The sequence below is a fragment of the Cetorhinus maximus genome, chromosome 6 (assembly GCF_964194155.1).
Source record: "Cetorhinus maximus chromosome 6, sCetMax3.hap1.1, whole genome shotgun sequence".
Taxonomy (NCBI): Eukaryota; Metazoa; Chordata; class Chondrichthyes; order Lamniformes; family Cetorhinidae; genus Cetorhinus; species Cetorhinus maximus.
Genome location: NC_135884.1, coordinates 97,887,735 through 97,911,953, shown reverse-complemented (window position 1 = coordinate 97,911,953; position 24,219 = coordinate 97,887,735). Strand labels below are relative to the sequence as shown.

General features: G+C 40.6%; 1 protein-coding gene across 2 annotated transcripts in view; it reads right to left on the bottom strand.

Moving 5' to 3' along the window:
- Nucleotides 1-24,219, bottom strand: part of fhod1 (formin homology 2 domain containing 1) — a 343,619-nt gene that overhangs the window by 125,618 nt on the left and 193,782 nt on the right. For both annotated transcript variants that reach the window (XM_078544152.1, XM_078544153.1), the window contains exons 7-9: nucleotides 23,522-23,633; nucleotides 16,737-16,831; nucleotides 4,399-4,542 (exon numbers count right to left, since the gene is read on the bottom strand). In XM_078544152.1, the coding sequence (XP_078400278.1) occupies nucleotides 4,399-4,542; nucleotides 16,737-16,831; nucleotides 23,522-23,633 (351 nt within the window). The remainder of the gene's footprint in view (nucleotides 1-4,398; nucleotides 4,543-16,736; nucleotides 16,832-23,521; nucleotides 23,634-24,219) is intronic.

Sequence of the window (24,219 nt, the reverse complement as noted above, 5' to 3'; positions counted from 1 at the left end):
AATCGAATCAGAGGCCAAGTCAGTTAAGATATTGAGCATTCAATTCTCAAACTAAAACCCAATGCAGTGGACTTGGAGGGGTCAGTAATAATTCCTTTGGCTCCATTTCAGTGCTATCAAGACTCCTGCTTAGATCCTGCACTTGGATTCCCTTTGAGAATCACAAGTATTGATGATGCCAAGTCAATGCTTAGGGCACCACTGTAAACCCCCAGCAAATTATCAAAGCAGTAAAGAGACCTAGGGATGAATAGACTCTTGGAAAGGCCCATTTTAGTCCCATAATGGAACCAATAAAAATAACAGGCACTGTGAGCAGTCAGCAACAAGGTCCTACACAATGCATCTCATGTTATGCATTCACATCAAGTCACTGCGATTGTGTTTTTTTATTTAGAAATCCCACCACCAGACAAGTCATCAACAGTTATAATTGTACTAAGCACTAAAAATCAAAAATCCAGAAAACAATGGGCAAGGGGGATAAAAGCGATTATCAGCAGAATTTTAAACCAGCTTTGTTTACCAGTTAACTCTCATCCTGTCTAGATTTTATAGAGGTGTCCAAAATTATGAAGAGCATTGATTGAATAATGAGAGACATTTCTCACCATCACAAGCACAATGGGCTGAATGGCCTTTTTTATGCTCTAGAACACAGTTGTCATTCTATTTTCATATTGGAGTACCAAGGTGTAGTACACAGCAGTGGGGGGCACATGTGCAATGCTTTAGTTTACTAACCCACAAACCCTATCCCATGCGGTGAGGATGTGCCAAACTGAACAGGGATCAATGAACAGTTGAGTGCATCACCATAGGTGCAAGTCTTCCATCAATTCCAGGGCCAGATGCAAGAAAACATATAATCTGATAAGCAATACTTATCTCTCTCGCAGACTCTGATCTATGTCCCAAACTTTCTGGTGTCTCTCTCTACTTTACCCATAATATTATGGGCATTGTTTCCCTGAACTTCCCATTGTTCCTAAGCTCGAAGTACACCATCCTACACACTGTTGTCAGACCATGTTCTGCTCCAACTCATTCTTATTCAGGACTTCTTTCACTTCCCTCAGTCTTCTCCTGCTAGCTACATCAAGGGTGGCCAACTATTTGGGTGTCATGGGCTGCAGGGTATATACATTTCATGTGGCTTGAGTGGCTGCTCACAGGCCAGGGTTTGGAAAATAGTGACATACTTGCCATCACTAGTTCTCCATTCATTGTGCTATTTTCAACCTTTGTGGTGTCCCACACCCCATGGGCCTTGGGACTTCTCCTGGGTTTTCAGCTTTTAAAAAATGTCAATTATCCTCCTGCACTGTCTGGTGAAGAGCAGGATTACTGGGGTAATAAAGAATGAGATTCAAACCCTCAATTTAAAAAAAAAATTAACATTGCAGCATGAGTTGGAAGAAAAAGACTTTTTTAATAATGTAATCTAACACATACATAAAAGATTATATACCTAATTTACAGGAATCAGGGCAAAAGAGAAAGAAAAACAAATTAGTAAATTGCCTGACTGGAAATGCAAACTATTCAAAAGGGAGGGAGGGTGAACCACATCACTGATTATTCTCTGATTTTTCCTAGTTCTCTGAAGTTTTCACCATGTGTTACTCATCAAAGCCAAGCTATATTACAGACACTCTGCCAGACCATAGACCAAAATGTTGAAGCTTCTACTTGATTAATTCCGTTATCCATTTGATCTTGCTTAAAATAAATACTAATAAAGAGCAGGTTTATGGTTGCATCATGTGGGGCAAAATGTACTTCTTCCTTGTGGAAAATGAGAAGGCATGAAATTATATTACTTCAGCATTTTACTTCAAATATCAACCAGGGGGTACTTCTGAGGCCCTGGATTCCTGGCATGCTGATACATTATAATCTGACCATTAGCTAGTGGCCTGGATGTCAGTGCCTCCTTTCAATGTATTAAAACAAAATATGCAGAGAACCCATTGCATGGCTTTACATATTGTACAGATGCCACTAATATTTTGCAAATTTACGACTAACAAACAAGACAAATGATTTGTCGAATCTCACTATCTGAGGGTCACACATGGACAGAGAACACAAAAATGTTCTACATGATACCTCCAATTTCTGAGTCAAATTCATTTATGCATATGGTTAACAACAGTGGTCCCAGCACAGATTCCTGTGGAACACCACTTCCCACTTTCAGCCAGTCTATAAAACTTCCTTTAACTGCTTGTGCTTTTGGTTTTGGAGCCCTCCAATTCATTTGGTTGCTGACTCCGTAGATCCCAGCCTTTGTCTTAGGCTTGTCAAAGGACTTCTGAAATTACACAGCTTTGATCGCAAACCATTGGGCTCAGGTTTTTACCCTCCTTAAGTTTGACTAATATCTCCTTTCTTCCTTTTGTAACTGTTATATTATCTCTTTTGATTTCTACTGTAGTTATTTCCTCTTTGTAAACTGAGGCAAAGTGTTTACTCGGTATCCCTGCCACTTCAACATAATCACCTGTGAGTTTATTTTTCTTGCCTCTGTGGGATCTTTTTTTCCCATTCTCCTTTAATACTTATGTGCCTTAGAACACTTTGCTATTTATTTCTATATTCCTTGATATTTTAATTTCATATTTCTTCTTTGTTTTCCTGATTCTTTCAACCTCCTTCCTAAGTTCATCATATTTACTGTTGTTATTCTCCTTTATTGTTTATGTACTTTTGGACACCTTTTCCTCCAGCTTTAATTTTATCTCCATCACTTAATTTATCCATAGCATCTCATTCTTGGCTTGTCTGTTCTTATCATCTAATGGTATATATTTTTCCCAACACCCCCTTAAATATTACACACTGTTGCTTTATTTTTTAGTCAATATTTTTCTCTAGTTCATCTTTTTTTCTTCCATAGCTCCATCCTCTTTTTCTCATAATTGTTTTTCCCCCCCGCAAATCTATCAGTTTGGTCTTTGTATTCTCTATATCGCTTTCAATCATTATTTTTAATCTAATTATATTGTAATCATTATTCCCAGATAATCTCCCATGCCTTGGGTCAGTAAGGAGTCGTTTGCATAATGTAGAAAGTACATTGCCTTCTCCCTTTTGACTCCCTCCCTCTGCCGCTATGTTTGGAGACAGTTGAAATCACCATGATTATGATTCTTAAACTGCAGTCATTTCATAGATTTTCCTTCATAGATTTCTCCACCTACATCTTTTCCACCCTCTGACAGTCTGTATTTCATCTTTAATAATGTGACTGATCCCTTTGTCCTTCATCCTAGTCCATATGGGTTCCATTTCTATCTCATTGGTTACGTCCTTTCTTGCTTTTGCTATTATGTTATATCTGATTAACATAGCTAACCCCTTCTCCTTCTCCCTTTGTCATAATTTCCAAATACATTATAACCTGCAATATTTAACTGCCAAACCTGTCCTGTCTGGAGCCGTCAGTCCCTTGATGGCTACATTCTCTTAGTGTGCTTTGGGCGATGCTTGAGAGATCCTTCCTGCTGCCTGGAATGACTCTCAGTGCCATTAAACACTGATTACAATCATCACTTCAGAGACACTGACAAAGCAATGTAGGCTGATGAGTGAGATTGCGGATCCTCAAGCATCTGGTGGCAAAGCTCTTCAGGGAAATACATTTTTCAAATCCACATTAAACTCCTCATCGAGCCTGTGTTACCTGTATATTCCTTGGGGAAGTGGGTAATAAATGGTAGGGTGCATGCCCCCAAAATGTGGCATCACTCTCCTTTCCTCCATTCTTTCCTACTGCTGCTACTGATCTTCTTCAATAGTGACAAATAAAGCTATGTCCATTAAGCATGTCGTAGCTGCTCATTTTGGGTAGGGAGAGAATCAAAAATCTCCCAGTGGTCTCAAGCAACCACAGACAGTAATTGCAACTTCAACTTTCAGCAAACCTCAGTCTCAAAAACTCTTCTCTTCCATTAGTCTAGCTGATCCTGGCAAAGGCTGCAACTTTTATGTTTCATTCTAACTTACCACCAGTTCATTGCAAGTTCAGAGTTATAATACCATTGGGTATTAATATGCCTCTTAGTGAAAAAAAACATATTTTAATGCTATTAGACACACTTCTGGTTCAATGACATTAATTGATCACATCAGCACAATCAACATCAACAGCAAACTCAGGACCATCAATACTTCACCCTAGTATTAGTGAGCTCAAAGTGCTACATCTAGACAACCGAATCTTTGAGGGGCAATATCTGATTGTACTGCTGCTAAAGTGAAGATTTGAGACAAAATCTCAGAAATCTGTTAATTTTTCTTTTACTAAATTGTAAAAACACTAATAATTGCTAATATTTATCAATGGAACGGCACTTCTGTTTCATTCATATTTTAACAAGAAAACGATTTTACCTCATAAATGGTAAACTGCTGCTTTAAGTCTGGGTCAGTTCCTTTATTACTCATGTGCCGTTGGATGATTTTTTCTATCCCCTGTTGCTCAAGACAGTCTGTAACATCATAGAATGAATCCTGGTCTGGAAGAGTTCCTAAGGTCTGTCAAAAAAAAGAAAGATCATTCAAATCAACTTTGAACTTATAAGAAAAACCACTCAACAAACCTCAACCCTCCAGTGCCTAACTCTCCCTTTGGGTATCCGGTTGACAATTTCTAATGTTTCTGTCTCTCCTGAGTCTGGTACCTTACTCCAAGTATTACCGTAAATGTTATAATACGGAATGTAAATTTACATTCCATCAATTCAAATTTATGATCCCTATTATAAAAACAAAAAGCTAAAAGCTACTGCGGATGCTGGAAATCCAAAACAAAAACAGAATTACCTGGAAAAACTCAGCAGGTCTGGCAGCATCAGTGGAGAAGAAATCAGTTAACGTTTCGAGTCCTCACGACCCTTCGGCAGAACTGGCGAAGGGTCGTTAGGACTCGAAGCGTTAACTGATTTCTTCTCCACCGATGCTGCCAGACCTGCTGAGTTTTTCCAGGTAATTCTGTTTTTGTTTTATGATCCCTATTATCTGGCTTATCCTGAAGTATTAACATTTATGACATCAACATCACTTAAGGATTTGTATACTGCCATGAAGTTCCTTCCTTAATCACCATCTTTCTAGATTGTAGAAGTTGATTTTGTCTATTCTTTCCTGAATTTCGATCTCCTTCACAGTTAGGGTCCTCTTTGTACCCCTACCAATACATGAATATGATTTTGTAGTTTGATGGCCAACAGATTTCCTTACCATACATCCTGTTCCTTTGCCACTGACTCCACCCTCTCTCTGCACACTGATTTAAGAAAGAATCATCACAAAGTTTGCATCCTATTTGACTTGACCTGAGCTCATATAATCTCCATTAAAAAGATTGCCTGCTTCTGCTTCCATAATGCTGTGCGCCTCCACCCCTGCGCTAACCCATTCACTTCTGAAACACTTGTCCTCCTTGCAGCAAGGGAGATTGAGGGAGATTTGATGGAGGTGCACATGATTATGACAGGTTTAGATAAGGTAGACAAGGAAAAGATGTTCTCACGAGCTGACGGTGCAAAGGCTACGGGACACAGGTTTAAGGTTTCAGGCAAGAGATACAGAAGAACTCTTTCACACAGCGACTGCTAATGACCTGGAACTTGCTGCCTAAAAGGGTGGTGGAAGCAGAGACAATGAATGATTTCAAAAGGAAATTAGACAGACACTTGAGGGAAATAAACATGCAAGGCTATGGGAATAGCGTGGGGGAGCAGGGTTGACTGGAGTCCCACTTGATGGGCTGAATTCACTGTGTAAAAAGGTTTTTCCTCATGTTGCCTTTTGCCAAAGATTTAAACCTGTGCCCTCTGGTTCTTGACCCATCCACTGGTGGAACAGTTTTTCTCTATCTAATCTGACCAGACCCCTCATGATTATGAGCATAAAATCCTTCCTCAGCCTTCTCTACTGTAAGGAGAACAGCACCAGCTTCTCAAATCTGTCCACTTAACTGAAGTCTCTCATCCCTGGAACTATTCTCATATATTCTTTCTGCATCCGCTCTAAAGCCATCGCATCCTTCCTAAAGTGTGATTCCCAGAATTGAACACAATACTCTAGTTGAGGCCCAACTAGTGTTTCATAAAGGCTAATCATACTTTCCTTGTTTTTGTATTCTGTGCCTCAATTTATAAAGTCCAAAATCCTATATACCTTTATAATCACTTTCTCAACCTGCACTGTCACCTTCAATAATTGATGCACATATACCCCTGGTCCCTGTGTTCTTTAGCATTGTACCCTTTATTTTATGTTGCCCCTCCTCATTCTACTCACCAAAATGTATCATTTCCCACATCTCTGCAATAAATTTCATCTGCCATATGTCCACCCATTCCATCAGGCTTTCTAACTCCTCTTGAAGTCCATTACTATCTTCCTCACGGATCACAGTACTTAAGTGTTGTAGACAGGTTAAAAGAGTGGGCAAAACTTGGCAGATGGAATATAATATAGAAGAATGTGAGGTTATGCACTTTGGCAAGAAGAATAGAGAAGCCAAATATAACTTAAATGGAGAAAGACTGCAGAAGGCTGCAGCACAGAGGGATTTGGGGGTCCTCGTGCATGAATCACAAAAAGCTAGCATACAAGTTCAGTAGGTAATAAGGAAGGCAAATGGAATGTTGGCCTTTATTTCAAAGGGAATGGAGTATAAAAATAGGGATTGCTAAAACTATACAAGGCACTAGTTAGACCACACTTAGAATATTGTGAACAGTTTTGGTCCCCTTATCTAAGGAAAGATATACTGGCATTGGAGGCAGTCCAGAGAAGGTTCACTAGGTTGATCCCAGGTATGAAAGGATTTTCTTAAGACGGGAGGTTGAGTAGGTTGGGCCTGTACTCATTGGGGTTTAGAAGAATGAGAGGCGGCCTTATTGAAACATATAAGACTCTTAGGGGTCTCGACAGGGTAGATGCTGAGAGGTTGTTTCCCCTTGTGCGAAAGTCTAGCTCCAGGCGGCACAATCTCAGAGTAAGGGGTCGCCCATTTCAGATGGAGATGAGGAGGAATTTCTTCTCTCAGAGGGTAGTGAATCTGTGCAATTCTTTAGCACAGAGGGCTGTAGAGGCTGGGTCGTTAAGTATATTCAAGACTGAGATGGACAGATTTTTAATCAGTTAGGGAATCAAAGATTATTGGGAAAAGGCAGCAAAGCGGAGTTGAGGATTATCAGATCAGCCATGATCTCATTGAATGGCAGAGCAGACTCGATGGGCCAAACGGCCTTATTCTGCTCCTACGTCTTATGGTATTGTCTGCAAATTTTGAAATTGTGCCCTGTACACCCAAATATAGACCATTAATATAGATCAAGAAAAGCAGGAAGTCCTAATACTGACCTCTGGGGACCACCACTGTTTAATTTCCACCAGTCTGAAAAACAGCCATTCACCATCACTTTCTGCTTCCTATCACTCAGCCAGCTTTGTATCCATGCCACCCCTGTCTCTTTTATTCCATGAGCTTCAACTTTGTTGACAAGTCTATTACTTGGCACTTAATCAAATGCCTTTAGAAGTCCAATTCATCTCACTGAATGGCAGAACAGGCTCAAGGGGATAAATGGCCTGCTCCTGCACCTATGTTCCTATATTCCATAAACAGCAAAAAGATGAAATAACAGTTTTGCTAATTCTGCTGGTGTTGAGTAAGGAAGCAATGTTGACCAAGACATTGAGATAACTCCCTGCTCTCATTTGAACATTGCTGTATGATCATCCACCTGCACCACCAGAACAGCCAGACAGGACTTAAAGTCTTATTTGAAGTGCAGCATTCCACTGTACTGCACTGAATTGTCCACTTAGATTAACAGCAACAACAATTTGTATTTATATAGAACCTTTAATGAGGAAAAGTACCAAGATTCTTTGCAGAGGCCTAAGAGAAAAATAGACACCAAGAAACAGAAATCAGGAGCACTGAACAAACATTTGGTCAAGGAGGCTCTTAAGGAAAGAAAGAGTAGTGGAGAGAGGATGGAATGGCAAAGAATGGGCCTAGGTGGCTGAAGGCCCAGCTGTCAATCTTGAGGCAAAGGGAGAAGGACGATGCTTAAGAGGCCAGAATCAGAAGAAGTGATGGAGGGTTGTAGCACTGGAGGAGGTTAGACATAGCAAAGACAAATTCATGGAGAGGTCTAAACACAGAGATGGGAAATTTATACTTGAGGCATTGGAGCACTAGGTGACAACGTAAGTCACTGAGGACGGGGACATTGGGTGAATGGAACTTGCTGCAGGACATAAGATAGGCAGCTGGGTCTTGGACGAGCGGTTGCAAAGTCTTGTTCAGCCCGAGACAGTGGCCTGGGAGTGGGAACGGAATTGATGGCAGTGGAGGTTTAGCCTTCCCAATTTTTAGCTAAACCAAACTGCTGTACATCCAACTCTGAACATCAGACAAGTGGTCTGACAACCCAGAGGTCGAGACAGGTGCTGCTGGATGTCATCAGTGTATACATGGTAGCTGACCATGTCTGTGGATGAGGTTACCAGCATGTAGATAAGGACAGGGAAGGGGAAAAGGGTGGATTCTTGGGGGACATTTGATGTGACAGTGCAAGGGGGTGAAAAGAAGCTACTGCTGCAGGTGCTTTGCCTATGATCAAAGGGGGAGGAGGGAACCAAGAGAGGAAATTCCCACTGAACTGGACAATGGCAATGGGGAGTTGCAGAAGATGTGGGTGATCAAACTTGTCAAAAGTTGCAGATGTTAAAGAAGGACATGAGGGATAATGCACCATGGCCATGTTCTCAGAGGAAGACAGTACTGACTTTTAATGAAAGCTATGGTATGGGTAGAAACTCGACTGGAGAGATTCAAACAGGAAGCCTTAGAACAGGAAGGCCACAGACCTGGGAGGTGACAACACGTTCAAGGACTTTGGAAAGAAAGGTTGGAGTAGTGGCATTAGTTTGCACGGACAGAGGGATTGAGGATGAATATATTGACGAGGAGATGGTGATTTTGAAAATGAGCAAGACCTAACGAATGGGAGCCATTTACAATATCATTTGAATGGAGATGGCCAGGAAAATCACGTGCCATAATCCTACAGTGGGGCTTGAACTCAACTTTCTGACTCAGGGTAAAGGGTGTTACAACTCATAGCCAGGTCATGAAGGGTAGAACACTGGAGCCTACACTTATAATCTTATATTTACTGAGACACACATTGCATATCATGCACCTCCAACTAACAGCCCTTCTTTCAGTCTGCTCCTATATATGAGCACAGGACAATCTGCAATGAATACCCACTATCTGAATACAGTCAATACCCAGTTGATTTCAATTAACAAGGGGTGATAGAACTGTGCCAAATTGACACCATGACTAAACCAATGTCAAGGGAATATAAAAATTCACTCAATAGCAACTTAGTTTTATATAACAATGAAACATGAATGGCAGTTACAGTTCTTTACTGTAACATTTCAACAAATGATGCAACATTATAAGGGGAGCGCGTTTCAACTGCTTTCTTAATTAAAGAAAACCATAAAATGTCATCACATGAATATAACTGCAAATTAGATATTTGTAATGGTGCGAAACAATTATTCTTCAATTTCATACCTCTTATCTTGCACTGTGTTGACGCCTGCATTTTGTTACATGTCAGGCTGAATACTGGACACCCCCCTCATTCATTCACTGTAAAGTCAATGGTTCAGTCTCCAACTGAAGGGCCAGCAAGATTTATACAAGAAGTCAAGCAGTGTTTAAGTTACACTTGCCAGCAGACTGCTGAAAGTCTCTTACTGTAGCCAAGCTTAAATATTTACAGAATAGCTGGAGTTACACACTGTTTAAAAATAATCTCCAGTTTAACAGGCCTATCTTTTATTAAATTATACTGGCTAGTCTTTCTGTACTTCAATGATCATAAAAAGAACCCTGGTTTTAGTACAGACCAGTCATGCAACATTGCATACCTTTAGATCTACATCATTCTCAACTGTAGAGCTCTATCACTTGGATCAGTTGCAGACTTAGTCCTCACTGGATAAAGAACATGACCAAAACAACAACCAACGTCACAAAACAATCGAAGTAACTAATGGTATACATTTAAAGGTCTTAAAAGCAGTCAGCAGGTGCACAAGCTCTGGTAATATTGAAAGCTACTTAAACATTGTCTTACAAGTCATCAGCAATGCCATGATACAGACTAACCTGTTTGAGGGCTTTAGTTGAATATAGGTACTTCAGTGGAAAAATTATAAAGCCACAATCATTGCTTCACTTAAAGAACATTAAATTAAATATAGAAAACATCGCATGAACTATCACGCAGCTAAACAAAAACAAATCCGCCATCTAGAGCGTGCAATGATTTTGTAGTTTCACTTAACCATTGGACTCAACAACTCAGTTAGTCATGTTGAAATGTGCACATAGACACTACACAGACCTCAAAACAGAATAAATGCAGAAAAACTGAAGTGGTTGGAACACTTTAACAAAGTGTCAGCTCAGCTTCTTCTGGTCGACTCAAAAGCTAGGCCACCCACCCACTTTGAGCACATTCATCATCTCCAGCAGCAGTTTTGTTTCACTAAATTATGATTGCTGATGACTAAATCATGAAATTAATTAGGTGCACAAAAGACGTTGTATACTTCTCTACTCAAGATTAAAATATAATGATATCATTAATGATACCAAGCGCTTTGGGATTCATTTTCTGTAAAATTGCATGGTGCATTTGCAATTAGCACATTTTAATTCATCACCTCATGGATACCAAAGTTCTTTACTCAAATCAAGAATATAAAGTCATAAAAATCTAAAGAAATATTTTTCGGCAGATAAACTTTACTTTGCTGAATCAAAGAAAATCACTTTGATACAAACATACAAAATGGATGGGCAGGAAAAAAAAGTTAGTCCATCAAGTCACCTCCACACTCATATTACTGCAGCATTATGACTAGATACTCGCACTCTGTCTGACAACCCTGTCATCTCCTGGAAGAGGCAAAAAAAACCCAGGGCCAATAAGGGGAAAACTACTCCAGAAAATTGGGGAATTACCCAACTGCCAGAGTGCGTTCTTTTGCGCATGCACACGAAAGAGCGCACGTCTCCCTGAGACTAAGTGTTGCCTCAGGGAGATCACTGACAGTTTTTGAAAGTTTAAAAATAGAAAAATAAAACAATTATTAACATGTCCCCCTCATATGACAATGTCACGTGAGATGGGACATGTTAATAAATATCACAGAAACTTTATTAAAGTTTTTTAAAACCGACATGAAACCTCATCCCGCTGGTGGATGAGGTTTCATATTTTTTCAGAAGCCCGCTGGGGCTCCTGGCCTGCCTGCCAACCTTAAGGTTGGACGGGCAGGGCCTTTAATTGATTTAACTACCCTGTCAATGGCCTCAATTGGCCATTGACAGGTCGGCGGGCCCGCAGCTGATCGCGCTGTCTCCCCGCCTTCCTGAATATTTAAATGGGGCGGGATGATGTCAGCGGGAACCCCTGCCCCACCCCCAGCTCGCCAATGGAAAAATTCTGCCCCAGGATTTTCTTGCTGAGTTTATGTTTTGCCACAAAAATTACACTGTTACAAGAGCATCAGTTTTTTATACATACTAGATTTTTATATATTTTGTAATGGACAATGATACCCAAACTACTACTTAATGTACTAGGGAAATTCCTGAAAGGAGCTGGCCAGTACTGCTTCTTCATACTGTAGAATCTGTTATTGTAATCGTCATAGTCTCAAATCCCTTCTTACTGATTCGAACAAAGATTTTTAAAAATGGCATTTTTACAATATTAATTTGCACTAAATGGCTTTCTAACCAATCTGTTCTTGTCTTCCATGTGATTAATATATTAAAGGCTTCTCATAGCTAACTCTCACTACTGTAAGGGAACTCATGTACACAAGGAGGACCAATGAAGGAGATCACTGAAATCTAATAGTTCATGAAGAAAATGTTATGAGGTTTTTAATTATTTATTTTACTTCAAAACAACTAACTGCTCCTTACCTCACTTGACAGCAAAGAGGTCAGAAAAAGGATTCCAAGGAAACTCTAACAGAACTGACATAAAAATGTAACATCTTTTCATCTAAAAATCAATGAACTGAAACTGGAATCAATTACTTCTGAACTGTTCAGCAAAGGACAGTCAGTGCTATAAAGCAGGCAACATTACAGAATAAAATGTGCTTTGGGAACTAAGATGAAAGATTTGATTTACAATGGCTTACATTCTGACGATGAACTGGAAACAATCAAGTAACAAGAATTTGAGATCCGAAGCTGGCTGGGTTGTATAGGAAGCAGCGGGTGCAGGTTATGGGAATGGATTTTGGTGGGGAGGAGGAAAGAGACTACTAGGTGAACTGTTAGGACCCCTCCTGTTTCTAATCTAAGTCAGTGACTTGGGCTTGATTTTTAGCCCCAATCAGGGTCACGATTAGCGGCGGGTGGGCGGGCAATAGAAATAGCGCTGCCAGCTGGCTCCCGCAGGTAGCCGATCCAGCTTCTAAAGAGCCATTTAAGGCCAATTAAAGGAGACTGACTGGAATTTTCCAGTCAGCTTCCAGATCCTTGCAGGCAGCTGGGGCCAGCGTAGCTGCCTGGAAGTGGCCTCCTGACAGCAGACTGAGTGGCCAGTACTCCTTGAAGGCTTAGAGGTTGTGCCTGCCTCGGTGCAGTAACAGCCACAGGCTATCCTGTGGCGTCTCCCCCCCCATCACTGGTGGCCTGGCTGCAAAGACCATTTGTAGATGTAAAAAATAAAGTTTGGATAGAAGATGCTCCATTTTGAAACACGCCCTTCCCTCACTTACTTTCCAATGCAACCTGCTGTTGCTTTCAGATTGGAAGGCCTCTGGTTGGCCCTTCAGCTTCAAGAGCCTGCCTGCCATCTTTAATTGGACGGGGAGCCCACCCCTGGCCAGTAATTGGCCATTCTGCGAAAAATCACATTAGTGACTGTTTCATACACTGTGGGCTTTTGACCCCCATTTAGCCTGATGGTGGGTTTCAGAAGCTCGCAGAGAAAGTCTGCTTCTGGATTCAGAAACCCTGTATAAATTATTCAAATATATGGACAACTCTAAGCTTGACAAGGAAGAGGAATAAAGAAAGGAGGAACCAATCAAGTTTGATGAGACATCCAAGGATACACAAAAGGAACTGGATAAAGCCCATAACTGAGAGAAATAGTAGCAGATAAAATTCACAGTTAATGCAAGGGATGATGCACATGAAGGAAAATGGACAGCACACACACTCTGTGAATGGTGTCAAACAGTGAAGTTGAAATAGATTTAGGGGAATAATAAGGCTCAACATTTAACATTTCTAGTCATTTTGGAGCAGCAAACAACAAAGCAAATAAGGTCACGTTGCTAAATCAGCAGAGGATAAGCTGGAGAAGTTATCCTAGAGCTGTACACTGCTCTACTCACACCTACCTATTACATCCAGGTTTTTCCTCAGAAGCACAAGGAAACTACTCAAAACCCAAAAGCAAGATAGAGAAAAACCACAAGGCTGATCTCTAGTTTATGAGAGTTGAATTATGAGCAAAGATGACAAAGCTTTGAAAAGTGACCGAAAGGGGACTTTATGAAAGTCTACAAGATAATAAAGGATATGGAAAAAGTAAACCACGAGTACTAACTCAAGGTACCGTTAAAACAGGGCAAAGAGACAGAAGTTCAAACACTGGAGAATTTAAGATTGATGTCAGGAAGTTCGTAATCATCGAAAGAGTGATTAAACACTTAGGATGACCTTTCAGGTGCAAAAAAAAATTGGAGTCACAATAAACGACTGGATGGTGTCTTAGTTTTTCTGGAAGGACAAGCTAAGGTAGCCCATAAACTTCTTCATCCATTATTTATCGCGTGCAACCTGAAAACAATATTGAACAGTGACAGACAGTTGATTGGAACCAGCAGTAGAGTTTTAGATACAGTCTTGGCCATAAAAGTTATATAACTAGCAACAGTCTACAAGTATTATGTTTCAGGTTTTCTGTTGTGCATTTGGGTGTACTGAGCATTACAGGGATATGTTTTGCAGAATAAACAAGGATTCCATGCTATTACAATGATATTGTCAGTATTGTTCATAGGAAAAATAAGTGAAACAGCTTGTGCTATCTTCAAAGGAGTAAATAACCAGAGCCTGAGCAAATTTGGCAAAATAGGTTAGAAAGAAACAACTCTTACATGCGAGTTGGCAAAAATGTATCCACATGAACATTCCATGGCCTCTGTGTTGAGGCCATTCTAATTTACTATGTACATCAATGATTTGTATTTAGAAATTGGATGAACAGCGTCGAAAGTTACTGATGGCACCAAATTGGGAGAATTGGCAAATTGTAACAAGAATCCTGAAAGACTGCAAGAGGACATACATGAGGCATCAGGGGAATTCGGACATTTAGATATGGGCAACAAATGCTGGCCTTGCAAGTGATGTTCACCTCCCATGAAAGGATAAAATAAAAGCCAGACAGATAGTTGGCAGATGCAGCATACTATAGAAAAATATGGGATAATACATTTTGGAAATAAAATAATGAAAGGAGCTACATCTTCAAATGACAAGATTTTAAATGGAGTAGAAAGGACTTGATATGCCAGATTGCCAAGTCATTAAAGGTAGCATCACAAGTGGCTTATACCTTAAGCCACAGAATACAAAAGCAGGGAAATAATGTTGAACTTAGACAGACCTTATTTAGATTGCACCTGGAGTATTATGTGCAATTTTAGACAATCCTGTATAGGAAAGATAATGGATAAGGTGCAGTGTACCTTAAAGAGAGTTGAGAAGTTAGTGCATTCTTCAATAGAGCAAAGTAGTTTATAGGATGACCCAATAGATGTTTTCAAAATTATGAAAGATTGTGTTGAGGGAAATAGTCAGAGATTGTTTTGACTAGTCAGCAAGGTGCCAAAACAAGGACACAAATTAAAGTGTTCACAAAATGAATTAAAGATGCTTGAAAAAAAAAACTCTTATCACAGCAGCTGGTTAGAATGTCGGCTTCTGTGCCATAAATCAATGGTTAAGCCAAGTCCATGATACATTCTTTTCAAAGATAGTTAGGTAGTTGCTTGATAAAGAGAAATATTGAAGAATGAGGGGATTGAGTGGAGAATGGGATTAGACAAGCTGGCTCCCATTGAGGCAAATACCAGCACAAATTTGATGGAACAAATAGCTATGAATCTGTGCTGTGGTATTCTAAAACTCTATGAAGAGTTTCATTCGAATGAGCACAAGAATCTGCATGGTCTTGGATTTAGTAGTTTGGTAAGCACTGGATAATTCACAGCCCGATCTACCTGTTCTATTACTGCAAATTTTGATCATTTTCTTCAAGATAAATATATAATATATAAAAAATATATAAACCCAAAGCCAGTTAAATTACACAACATTTAAGTTTTTAAATGGTGCTGTTTATAGCGAAAACAAAGCATAAATTATTATAAATGTCAAGAATGGTCAGGTTTGCACTGTAGCCAACACGAACCACATTTCTGACAAACATTTTGCGCATAGTTGTAGTCAATGCTATAATTTCCGGAAAATGCTTTAAAAATATCACAATCCAAAATGTCACTTCTGTAATTAGATACTCTGAGTCTCTGTAAATTCATTATTAGTAATCTCTGACAACATTACTCATCAGCTGAGAGTCGATCTAAATAATTGTCTAGCAATGCTCTGTGCAATGGGACTTCAAGTTCACACAACTGACATTTCCCAGCATTCAGGAAAACTTTCCAGCTTTGTAACAAACTATTATTTTGCATTCAAGCAATTTGTTTTGCCAATGAGCTGGTGAGTTTGTCCAGAGAGTATTTGAGCCATGGAGACTAGAAAGGCCAAAAGTTCAATCCTTGTCTGTGCCAATTTGGTGATGCTGCAACTGGTCTCAGTACCCCCTGAGTTAGATTGGAAAATAAATTTGGCTAACATTGCTGGGAGCGCATATGTGTGAAATGTGGGGTGAGACCAGAGCCAGACTCAAGTGTCATGCTCCCTGCAGTTGACTAGATTCTTGACACTCTCAATGAAGTCTTGCACATGAATGATAGCTACTCTGTCACACTGATAGAGGGTTCACTGGCATCAGAACCAACATACCCCAGCAAGGAGTTCACTCCTTCAGGAAAAGGGATAAAATTGGCAAGGAAAAAAAATGATAATTGATTATATCTATCAGACGTTCAGCACCAGTTATATCACCCTAAAAACACAATTTTCTAAAATATTTCTGTTGCTGTTGGTGCAGACAGAAATAGAGGATTACTTCAAAATGTAGTTTTGTGGTTATAAAACACTTTTGGGATGTCCTGGCATGAAAGGTGCTATATAAATTCAAGTTCTTTCTTTCTTTAAATATCAATTTTTTTCAGTCAGCCTACTAGTAAAAATATTGATTTGTAAACTGTATTTGTTGCATTATGATTTTTATGTAAAATGATACTAATGAACATAGTGGAAAAAAACTGGATCTCAAGAGAATTGGACTTGTAGGCTTGCATCTCAAAAACCGAAGAGGCTGGCGTGACCAGTGTTGGAACAGTGAAATACAACTCCCAGACTTTATTGATGAAGATTGATTCATGTAACAGGGTCTCACAGGTTTAAATAAAGTTGCTAAAGAATCACAACCAACTTTTACCTTGTTAATAAGCGTCATAGTGAAGACAAGCAGCTCGGAATCAGCTCCATTCTTCTCCTCCAGAATTTCAACTAAATTCGTCCATGTCTTTGTGTCTGCAGAAAGAAAGGATTTTAAAATAGTTAGATGTCAGATTTAAAAGTTGGGAGAAATATTGTAGCCATGCTTTTTAATGTGATTACATCCAGCATCAGACTAAGCTACAAACAATTAATAAATTTGGTCAGAGGCCAGGAATCGTGCGGCGATTAACTCAACTCCTGACTCCCCAAAGCCTGTCCACCATCTAGAAGGCATAAATCAGGAGTGTGATGGAATACGCTCCACTTGCCTGCATGAGTGCAACTCCAACAACACTCAAGAAGCTCAACACCATCCAGGACAAAGCAGTCCCCTTGATTGGCACCCGATCCACAAAACATTCACTCCCTCCACCACCGACACACAGTGACAATAGTGTGTGCCATGTACAAGATGCACTGCAGGAACTCACCAAGGCTCCTTAGACAGCACATCCCAAACCCACAACCTCTACCACCTAGAAGGACAAGGGCAGCAGATATATGGGACCACCACCACCTGCAAGTTCCCCTTCAAGTCACTCACCATCCTGACTTGGAAGTTAATCGCTGTTCCTTCATTGTCGCTAGGTCAAGATCCTGGAAGTCCCTCCAGAATAGCACTGTGGGTGTTCCTACACTACAGGGACTGCAGTGGTTCAAGAACACAGCTCACCACCACCTTCACAAGGGCAAATTAGGGATGGGCAATAAATGCTGGCCTAGCCAGCAATGTCCATGCCCCATAAATTAATTTAAAAAAAACATACAGCATCAAAGGTGGCCATGAGGCCTATTATTGTGGGCCAGCTCATTGAAAGGGTTATCCAATTAGTCCCAGCTGTGGCTCAGTTCGTAGCACACTCGCCTTTGAATCAGAGGGTTGTGGGTTCATGTCCCACTCCCGGAAACCAAGAACTGTGATTGTACTCGAAAGAGTCGCAATCTGTGACTGTTGATAACTCGAAAGAGTTTCCCTGTTCTTTCCCCACAGTACTATAAATGTTTCTGTTTCTGGTATTTATCCAATTCCCTTTTGAAATTCTGAATCTGCTTCCACCACCCTTTCAGGCAGCCCACTCCAGAACATAACAGCCCACTGATTTAAAACAAAATTCTCATCTCCCCAAAATTCTTTTGGCATCAATGGACAGGCACATTTTACCACATTAATATGAACCAAGGGTACACAAACACTGCTTACCACACTAATACAGACTAAGTGTATCATTTACCCTGAAAGTCATTCTCAGGATCAGATATTAGCTGGCATTTGATTACTTGTGTTTTCCTAACATTTGGGATACACATGTGATGTGTAAAATCATCACAAGTATCTTATTTTACTTAATAGCAGCAAGAATCCAAGTACACGAGTCACAATTATTGTTAGGGAGACGGTGAGAATGTGATTAGACAAGATCTGAAAAGGCTAGCCATCGCCACTTTGCATGGGATGCATTTTACATCTGCAGCATCATTTCCAGTTTTTAATTTATACAAGGCACAGGCATAACTTTAGATTGAACATCACCCATTTAAAGAGAAATTTGAGTATTCAACATGATACAAAGAATTAGGTAGTGCAGTAATCCAGTGCATGCCCATTCCAATGGTCTGTGGTTTGGAATGGTCAGACTCAGGTATGTATCAATGATTCCCTGCACAACAAGCATCAAGTCTATGCCAAAGTGCCAGAAGGGAACTCAAACTTTTGCCCTGGGGACAAGGGGAAATAATTAGCAGGCATACCACTGCTGGGCACCCCTGCATGTCTCTCAGTGCTAGAGTATGACATGTGATGCAGGGCATCAAAACATGGGATGGGTGGGGACAGAGATACAAACAGGCAGCATTACAAAACAGTGCACTTTTGCTGTATTGCTAAGTGCCACAGCCAGAACTTCAAACAAGCACCAAGACATAGCTTGGCTGGTGATGAGAAAGGCCATCCCTGTCCGGTCCTTCCTGCACACTTAGAGTCCAACCACCTCCTCACACTGCCCTCAAGACTGGTGCAGTGGGGAAGAGACCTTCGTCCACCTCCTTCTGGAATGTGCCTTTGCAAAGAAGGTCTGGAAAGAGATGCAGTGGTTTTTGTCAAGGTTCAGCCCGAGCAGCTCCGTAGCACAGGACTCTGTGCTCTACAGGCCGCTGCCAGAGGCGCACTCAGAGATAAACATCAATGCTGCTGGAGAATCTTCAGCTTAGTGAAATGCAAAGAGCTGTTGATGGCCAGATGCTGCAGACTGGCACAATCCAAGGTCCAGGACTACATGTTGAGGGATACAGTAAAGATTGGGGCAGCCATCGCAAAGGCTCAATGTGGAAAGGCCACAATCGAAGGTCCTCCTGCCAAAGTGCACTGAGGGGCTGGAAACCATGCAAAATCCCCTGAGCTGTATGATTGACATGAATTGAATATTGCAAATATAACCTGTAATTGTGAGTATAGTGAGGCACTTCAGAGTGCCACATACTGTACTGAAAAAAACTGATCTGTTTTGCACTTTACATAACAGTTCAAAGTTGACATTAACGTACTTCTATAAATTTTATGAATGAAGTATATTTTCAGGGAAAGAAATGCCAGGATTGAGGTTCAAACCCAATTTCACAGCCAGCAATGTCATCCTTAGCTGTACTACCACATTCATGGGTTGGGGGTAAATGGGCTACTGCTCAGATCTTTCACACAGGATGAGGTTAAAGAATATGAGTCACTCTTGCCCATGTCCTGACAGCTGACTGCAGAGTCACGTTAGCAGGACAGCAAGCTCATCAATTGACCCACCCTGAACCTATCCTGGGAGAAAGTAAAGAAAATCAACTCAAAGAGAGAACAACACAAAACGGAAGATTCAAGAAAATGTCATTTTCATGGGTGTGCGGGTTCATTAAACACTTCTTCATCACAGTCCTGAAGAAACAATGAGATTCTTGTATTTTCCTTTTGCAGAATTCATGGATTATAATCAGGTTTGATACTAGTGTATATTACAGGGGGAAAAAAGACTGAATGACAAAGAAGACAGACAACTTGGGTGTTTCAAGTCGACAGATACAGAAATTAATGCTTCATAAAAAACACAACAGCAATTTAATTGATGCAGCATCTGGTTTTTAGCATCTCTGTATGCTAAAGTATGCACACTAAAGTGAGTACGCACACTTAGGGCAAGTTAACAATAAGAACAGAAGCAGGAACACTTCCTCACAACATTTATTCTTCTCAATCATCAATGAATTAAAAATAAATCAAAATATAAACTGGTATATCTTCTTTTCAAATTCTATTCATCTGCTTGCTTCTGGATTTGATGCCATCGGTTCTTTAACTTTACAGCAGCAGCAAGTTGTATCAATGCCAGCAAGGGTCCGTTCAGACGCTGCCCTCTTCAAAAAACTGCACTCTGTCTGAGGTCAAAGCAGACTTTTAAACCCGTTAGAGTGGGAGTATTACAATCCAGCTTATTGTCTATCTTCAGCTTTCACTTTATCATCACTACTATTACATCACAGTGAATGTCCATTTATATGTCTCTCCTAGCAGATGTGAGATGGAGGCTAGGGGTCCTGCAGTGAATAACTTTCCTCCTGACTTCCCAAAGCCTGTCCACCATCTATAAGGCACAAGTCAGGAGTGTGATGGAATATTCTCCACTTGCCTGGATGAGTGCAGCTTCCACAACACTCAAGGAGCTCAACATATCCAGAACAAAGCAGCCCACTTGATTGGCACCACCTTCAATATCTACTCTCTCCACTCCACAGCGGCAACAGTGTGTACCATCTACAAGATGCACTGCAGAAACTCACCAAGGCTCCTTCGGCAGCACCTTCCAAACCCGTGACCTCTACCATCTAGAAGGGCAAGGGCAGAGCAGATGCATGGGAGCACTGTCACCTGCAAGCTCCCCTCCAAGTCACTCACCATCCTGACTTGGAAATATGCTGCCACTCCTTCACTCTCACTGGGTCAAAATCCTGGAACTCCCTCCCTAACAGCCCTGGGGCAGCTCATCACCACCTTCTCAAGGGCAATTAGAGATGGGCAATAAATGATGGCCTAGCCTGTGTTACCCACATCCTGTGAAAGGATAAAAAAAAATTGCATGACTGCTGGGGGTAGGCAGTACCTAGTCAGGACACTCCAGGCACCATGAGTGTGGGGCAGGCCTGATGGAACTAGCTGCTCTGCTCCTGCCTGTCATTTGCATATTTCATAAAAGTAAATCACCTGGACAGAATGCTGTCTGTCATCAGCTCCAGGTTTTATCCTTCATTTTAGCACAGTGTTTGCTGCACACCTGGCTGTAACACACTAAACCTCTATCTGCCATACACCAATAGCCACATCAATCTCAATGCTGATGGCTTAATATCAGAAGTTGTCAAACCAGCTGAGCAACAAATGCTTCCATTAAAAAAAAACTGATGTTGACTCTATGCAGAGGGATAGTTTTACCTGATCTTGCCCTGTGTCTCTTCGCTGAGACACCAATATGATTGCAGAAACCCAGCAAGATCACCAGGAGAAGATTTGAGTAATTGCAACCAGCACTGAACACATTTGTTAAATTTTACAACTGAAGTTTAAAACATTCATTGGTGGTCAGTTAATGCTGGTAATGGAGCAAACTAGCCCATCAATTCTTTACTAGTGCTAAACATAGGAAGAGGAGTAGGTCAGTCAGCCCATTAAACGAGTTACACTGTTCAATCAATGCTGATCTGCAACTTGAATTCCATTCAACATCTTGGTTGCAAATTCCTTAATACTCTTGCCAGACAAAAATCTATAAATAAGCTTTTTCACTGTATTTGTACACCAGTCAACAGCGCTCTGATCATCTATTTAAATTAACCCACATACTGTTCAGTTTCCCAACACTGCTCTCCCAACACCCACAATCTTGATATTCAGCCACGTAAGTCAGCATTGCTGGCCCATAATCACTCAAAGAGTGGCCTGCATTGTGAAATGGTTAAGCACAGAATTCCCACTGCCTGCCTGCAGAGATTGTATCTGAGCACAAAGCATTTTAACAGCTGGACAGATAAACAAATGGTGTAGTCGACATTGATTAAAGTGAGACACAGAGATCTGAAGAAAGTGGAACCAAAAGGTGTGTAGAATTAACATCTGCAATTGTGGCTGGTTCTTATGACTTGTTAATTTTTATCCACATTGTCCAGACAAGTTCAATATGGATGATTGGTCGCAGATTTTTGAGGGCTATCCGCTTTAATTAACCATAACCAATTTTTTTATAACATTGGCAACAAACTTGTAAACTCCAGCAATTGGGGTTAGATTAGTAACTCAACTCTTGCATTTAGTTTAGATTCAAGTATTGGTTTGGGGGGGGCATGTTTTCAGATCTGCATAGGGAGCACAATATTTATAACTAATTGCAGGGATGGTTTAAGTGATACAGCAGCATGTTGAGTTCAAGGAGGAGTCTGTGGAATCACTGATAAGGAGTCAGGTGGTGTGGGGAGAGGTCAGCCCTCATTCATGCTACACAACTTTCAAAATGGCGGTTCCGATAGACTTTGAGCAGTGGGATTTCCTTTTAAATTTTGACCTAAAAAACCAATGGGGTCAGGGGAATTGAGCTTCCCACTGCACCTTATTTTCCTCATAGTTTCACAGCAACTTTAACAGTAGACTTTGGACAGTGGAATTCTCGACTACATTCCAGTGTCATTTTCCTCATCACAATCTGCCACAACATTTATTTTCTCATGTGACTCTCTCGTTAGTCATTCTTCTTGTCCAACTAATGGAATTCAGACACTTATAATCTCCCTGTTACTGCAGCACAAAGATCCAGTTATCACATACCTAACAATTCAATGACCATGCAAAACAATTGTTCTGTTGAAGGGTCATTCGGACTCGAAACGTTAACTGTGCTCCTCTCCGCGGATGCTGCCAGACCTGCTGAGTTTTTCCAGGTATTTTTGTTTTTGTTCAGCATTCTAATTCTTGCCGCCAGTTCGATATTACAGTTGCAAAGAAACCTATTCATGCTGCTGAACATTACTTTTCCAATGACAATCCTCTCACAGCTGTTATAATGACCTTCCTCTCCAAAAGGCACAATTATGGCAACTATTTAAAGTTTGCTTTTACACACACTTTTGTGTCCACTGCTCTTTCCTCTTCACCTGCCTCAATCACAGCCCCAAATCCAGGCTTCTTACCATCCTGTGGTTAGGTGGGCTTAGTCTGATTAAATTCTGTGTTATATATGTGCAGTAAATCAGTGGTCTGATTCACCTTTTGCACTTTTTGTGTCAGTTTAAAAACGTTAATGCAAAGGCACTAAATTCGATTTGTTTTTTGTTCCCAGTGGGGTGTTAGTGCAAGGGAGCGTTCAGCTCTATACCTTGTCAGTCACAAAGCCCTAGGGTCAATAGTGAAGAGATTAGCACCACAAATAAACCACACACTTCAACATGTGAATTCCATTCAAAAATCCATTAAATTTACTTAAAAACATTCAATCTGAAATTCTTTTAAAAATCACAGTTAACAGCAAAAAAAAAGCCACAGCCACTGTAATTTTTAAATATATTTGCACCTTTGGGAGCATGTTTACCTACAAGCCACCATTAGTTTTGATTTCGTCTAACGTACATGCCTTTGATGTTGTGCCTTGAACACTTACAATGTCTGCTTGTAACTCTCCTTGACCCCATTAGAATAGCACTTACTTCTTTTATCATCCACAATGTTGACAGCCTGGATCAGAAGTGCTGCGTTATTCTCGGTGTATTCCACAAATACTAACAGGAGTTTCAGTGCAGTCTTCACCACCAAACGGTACTGGGATTGAGGAACAGAAGAGCAGACTGTGAATAAATGTCAGATTTGCCAGCTAACAGGAGAGGCAGAAAGTATTTCAGGCTGAATGCTCTGACCCTACCAGAAGGTGTCACTGTAGAGTAGTAAGAGATCAAGTTTGAATGAACAAACTTCAGAGCACTGTTCACTTGCCTTCAATTAACATGTTGATTTTTATTGGACATTGCCTTATCTTATTATAAAATACATTTTCATTCTACTAAATGTTACAAATCTTACAACTATGTGCAACTTCATACAGATTGCTGTTCAAGTGGAATACATTTTTTCAGAGAAAGACTTCTGTTTATTGGCTTGTGACCTTGCAGGAACAGACACTTTTGGCTTTACAAATTAAGAAAAGTTCATCTAATTTCAACGGTTAACAACAGAACAATTCCCACACAAAGGTGTGGTGTCAGGTTAAATACATCAAATGATCAGCAGAGATGATGCTCACTTTCTTCTTTTTGGGGGGGGGGGGGGGGGGAGAGAGAGAGAGAGAGAGGAAGAGAGGAGGAGGTGGTGGTGCTGGTATCAGGTCTCCTAAGTTCTTTTCTTGTGGGCT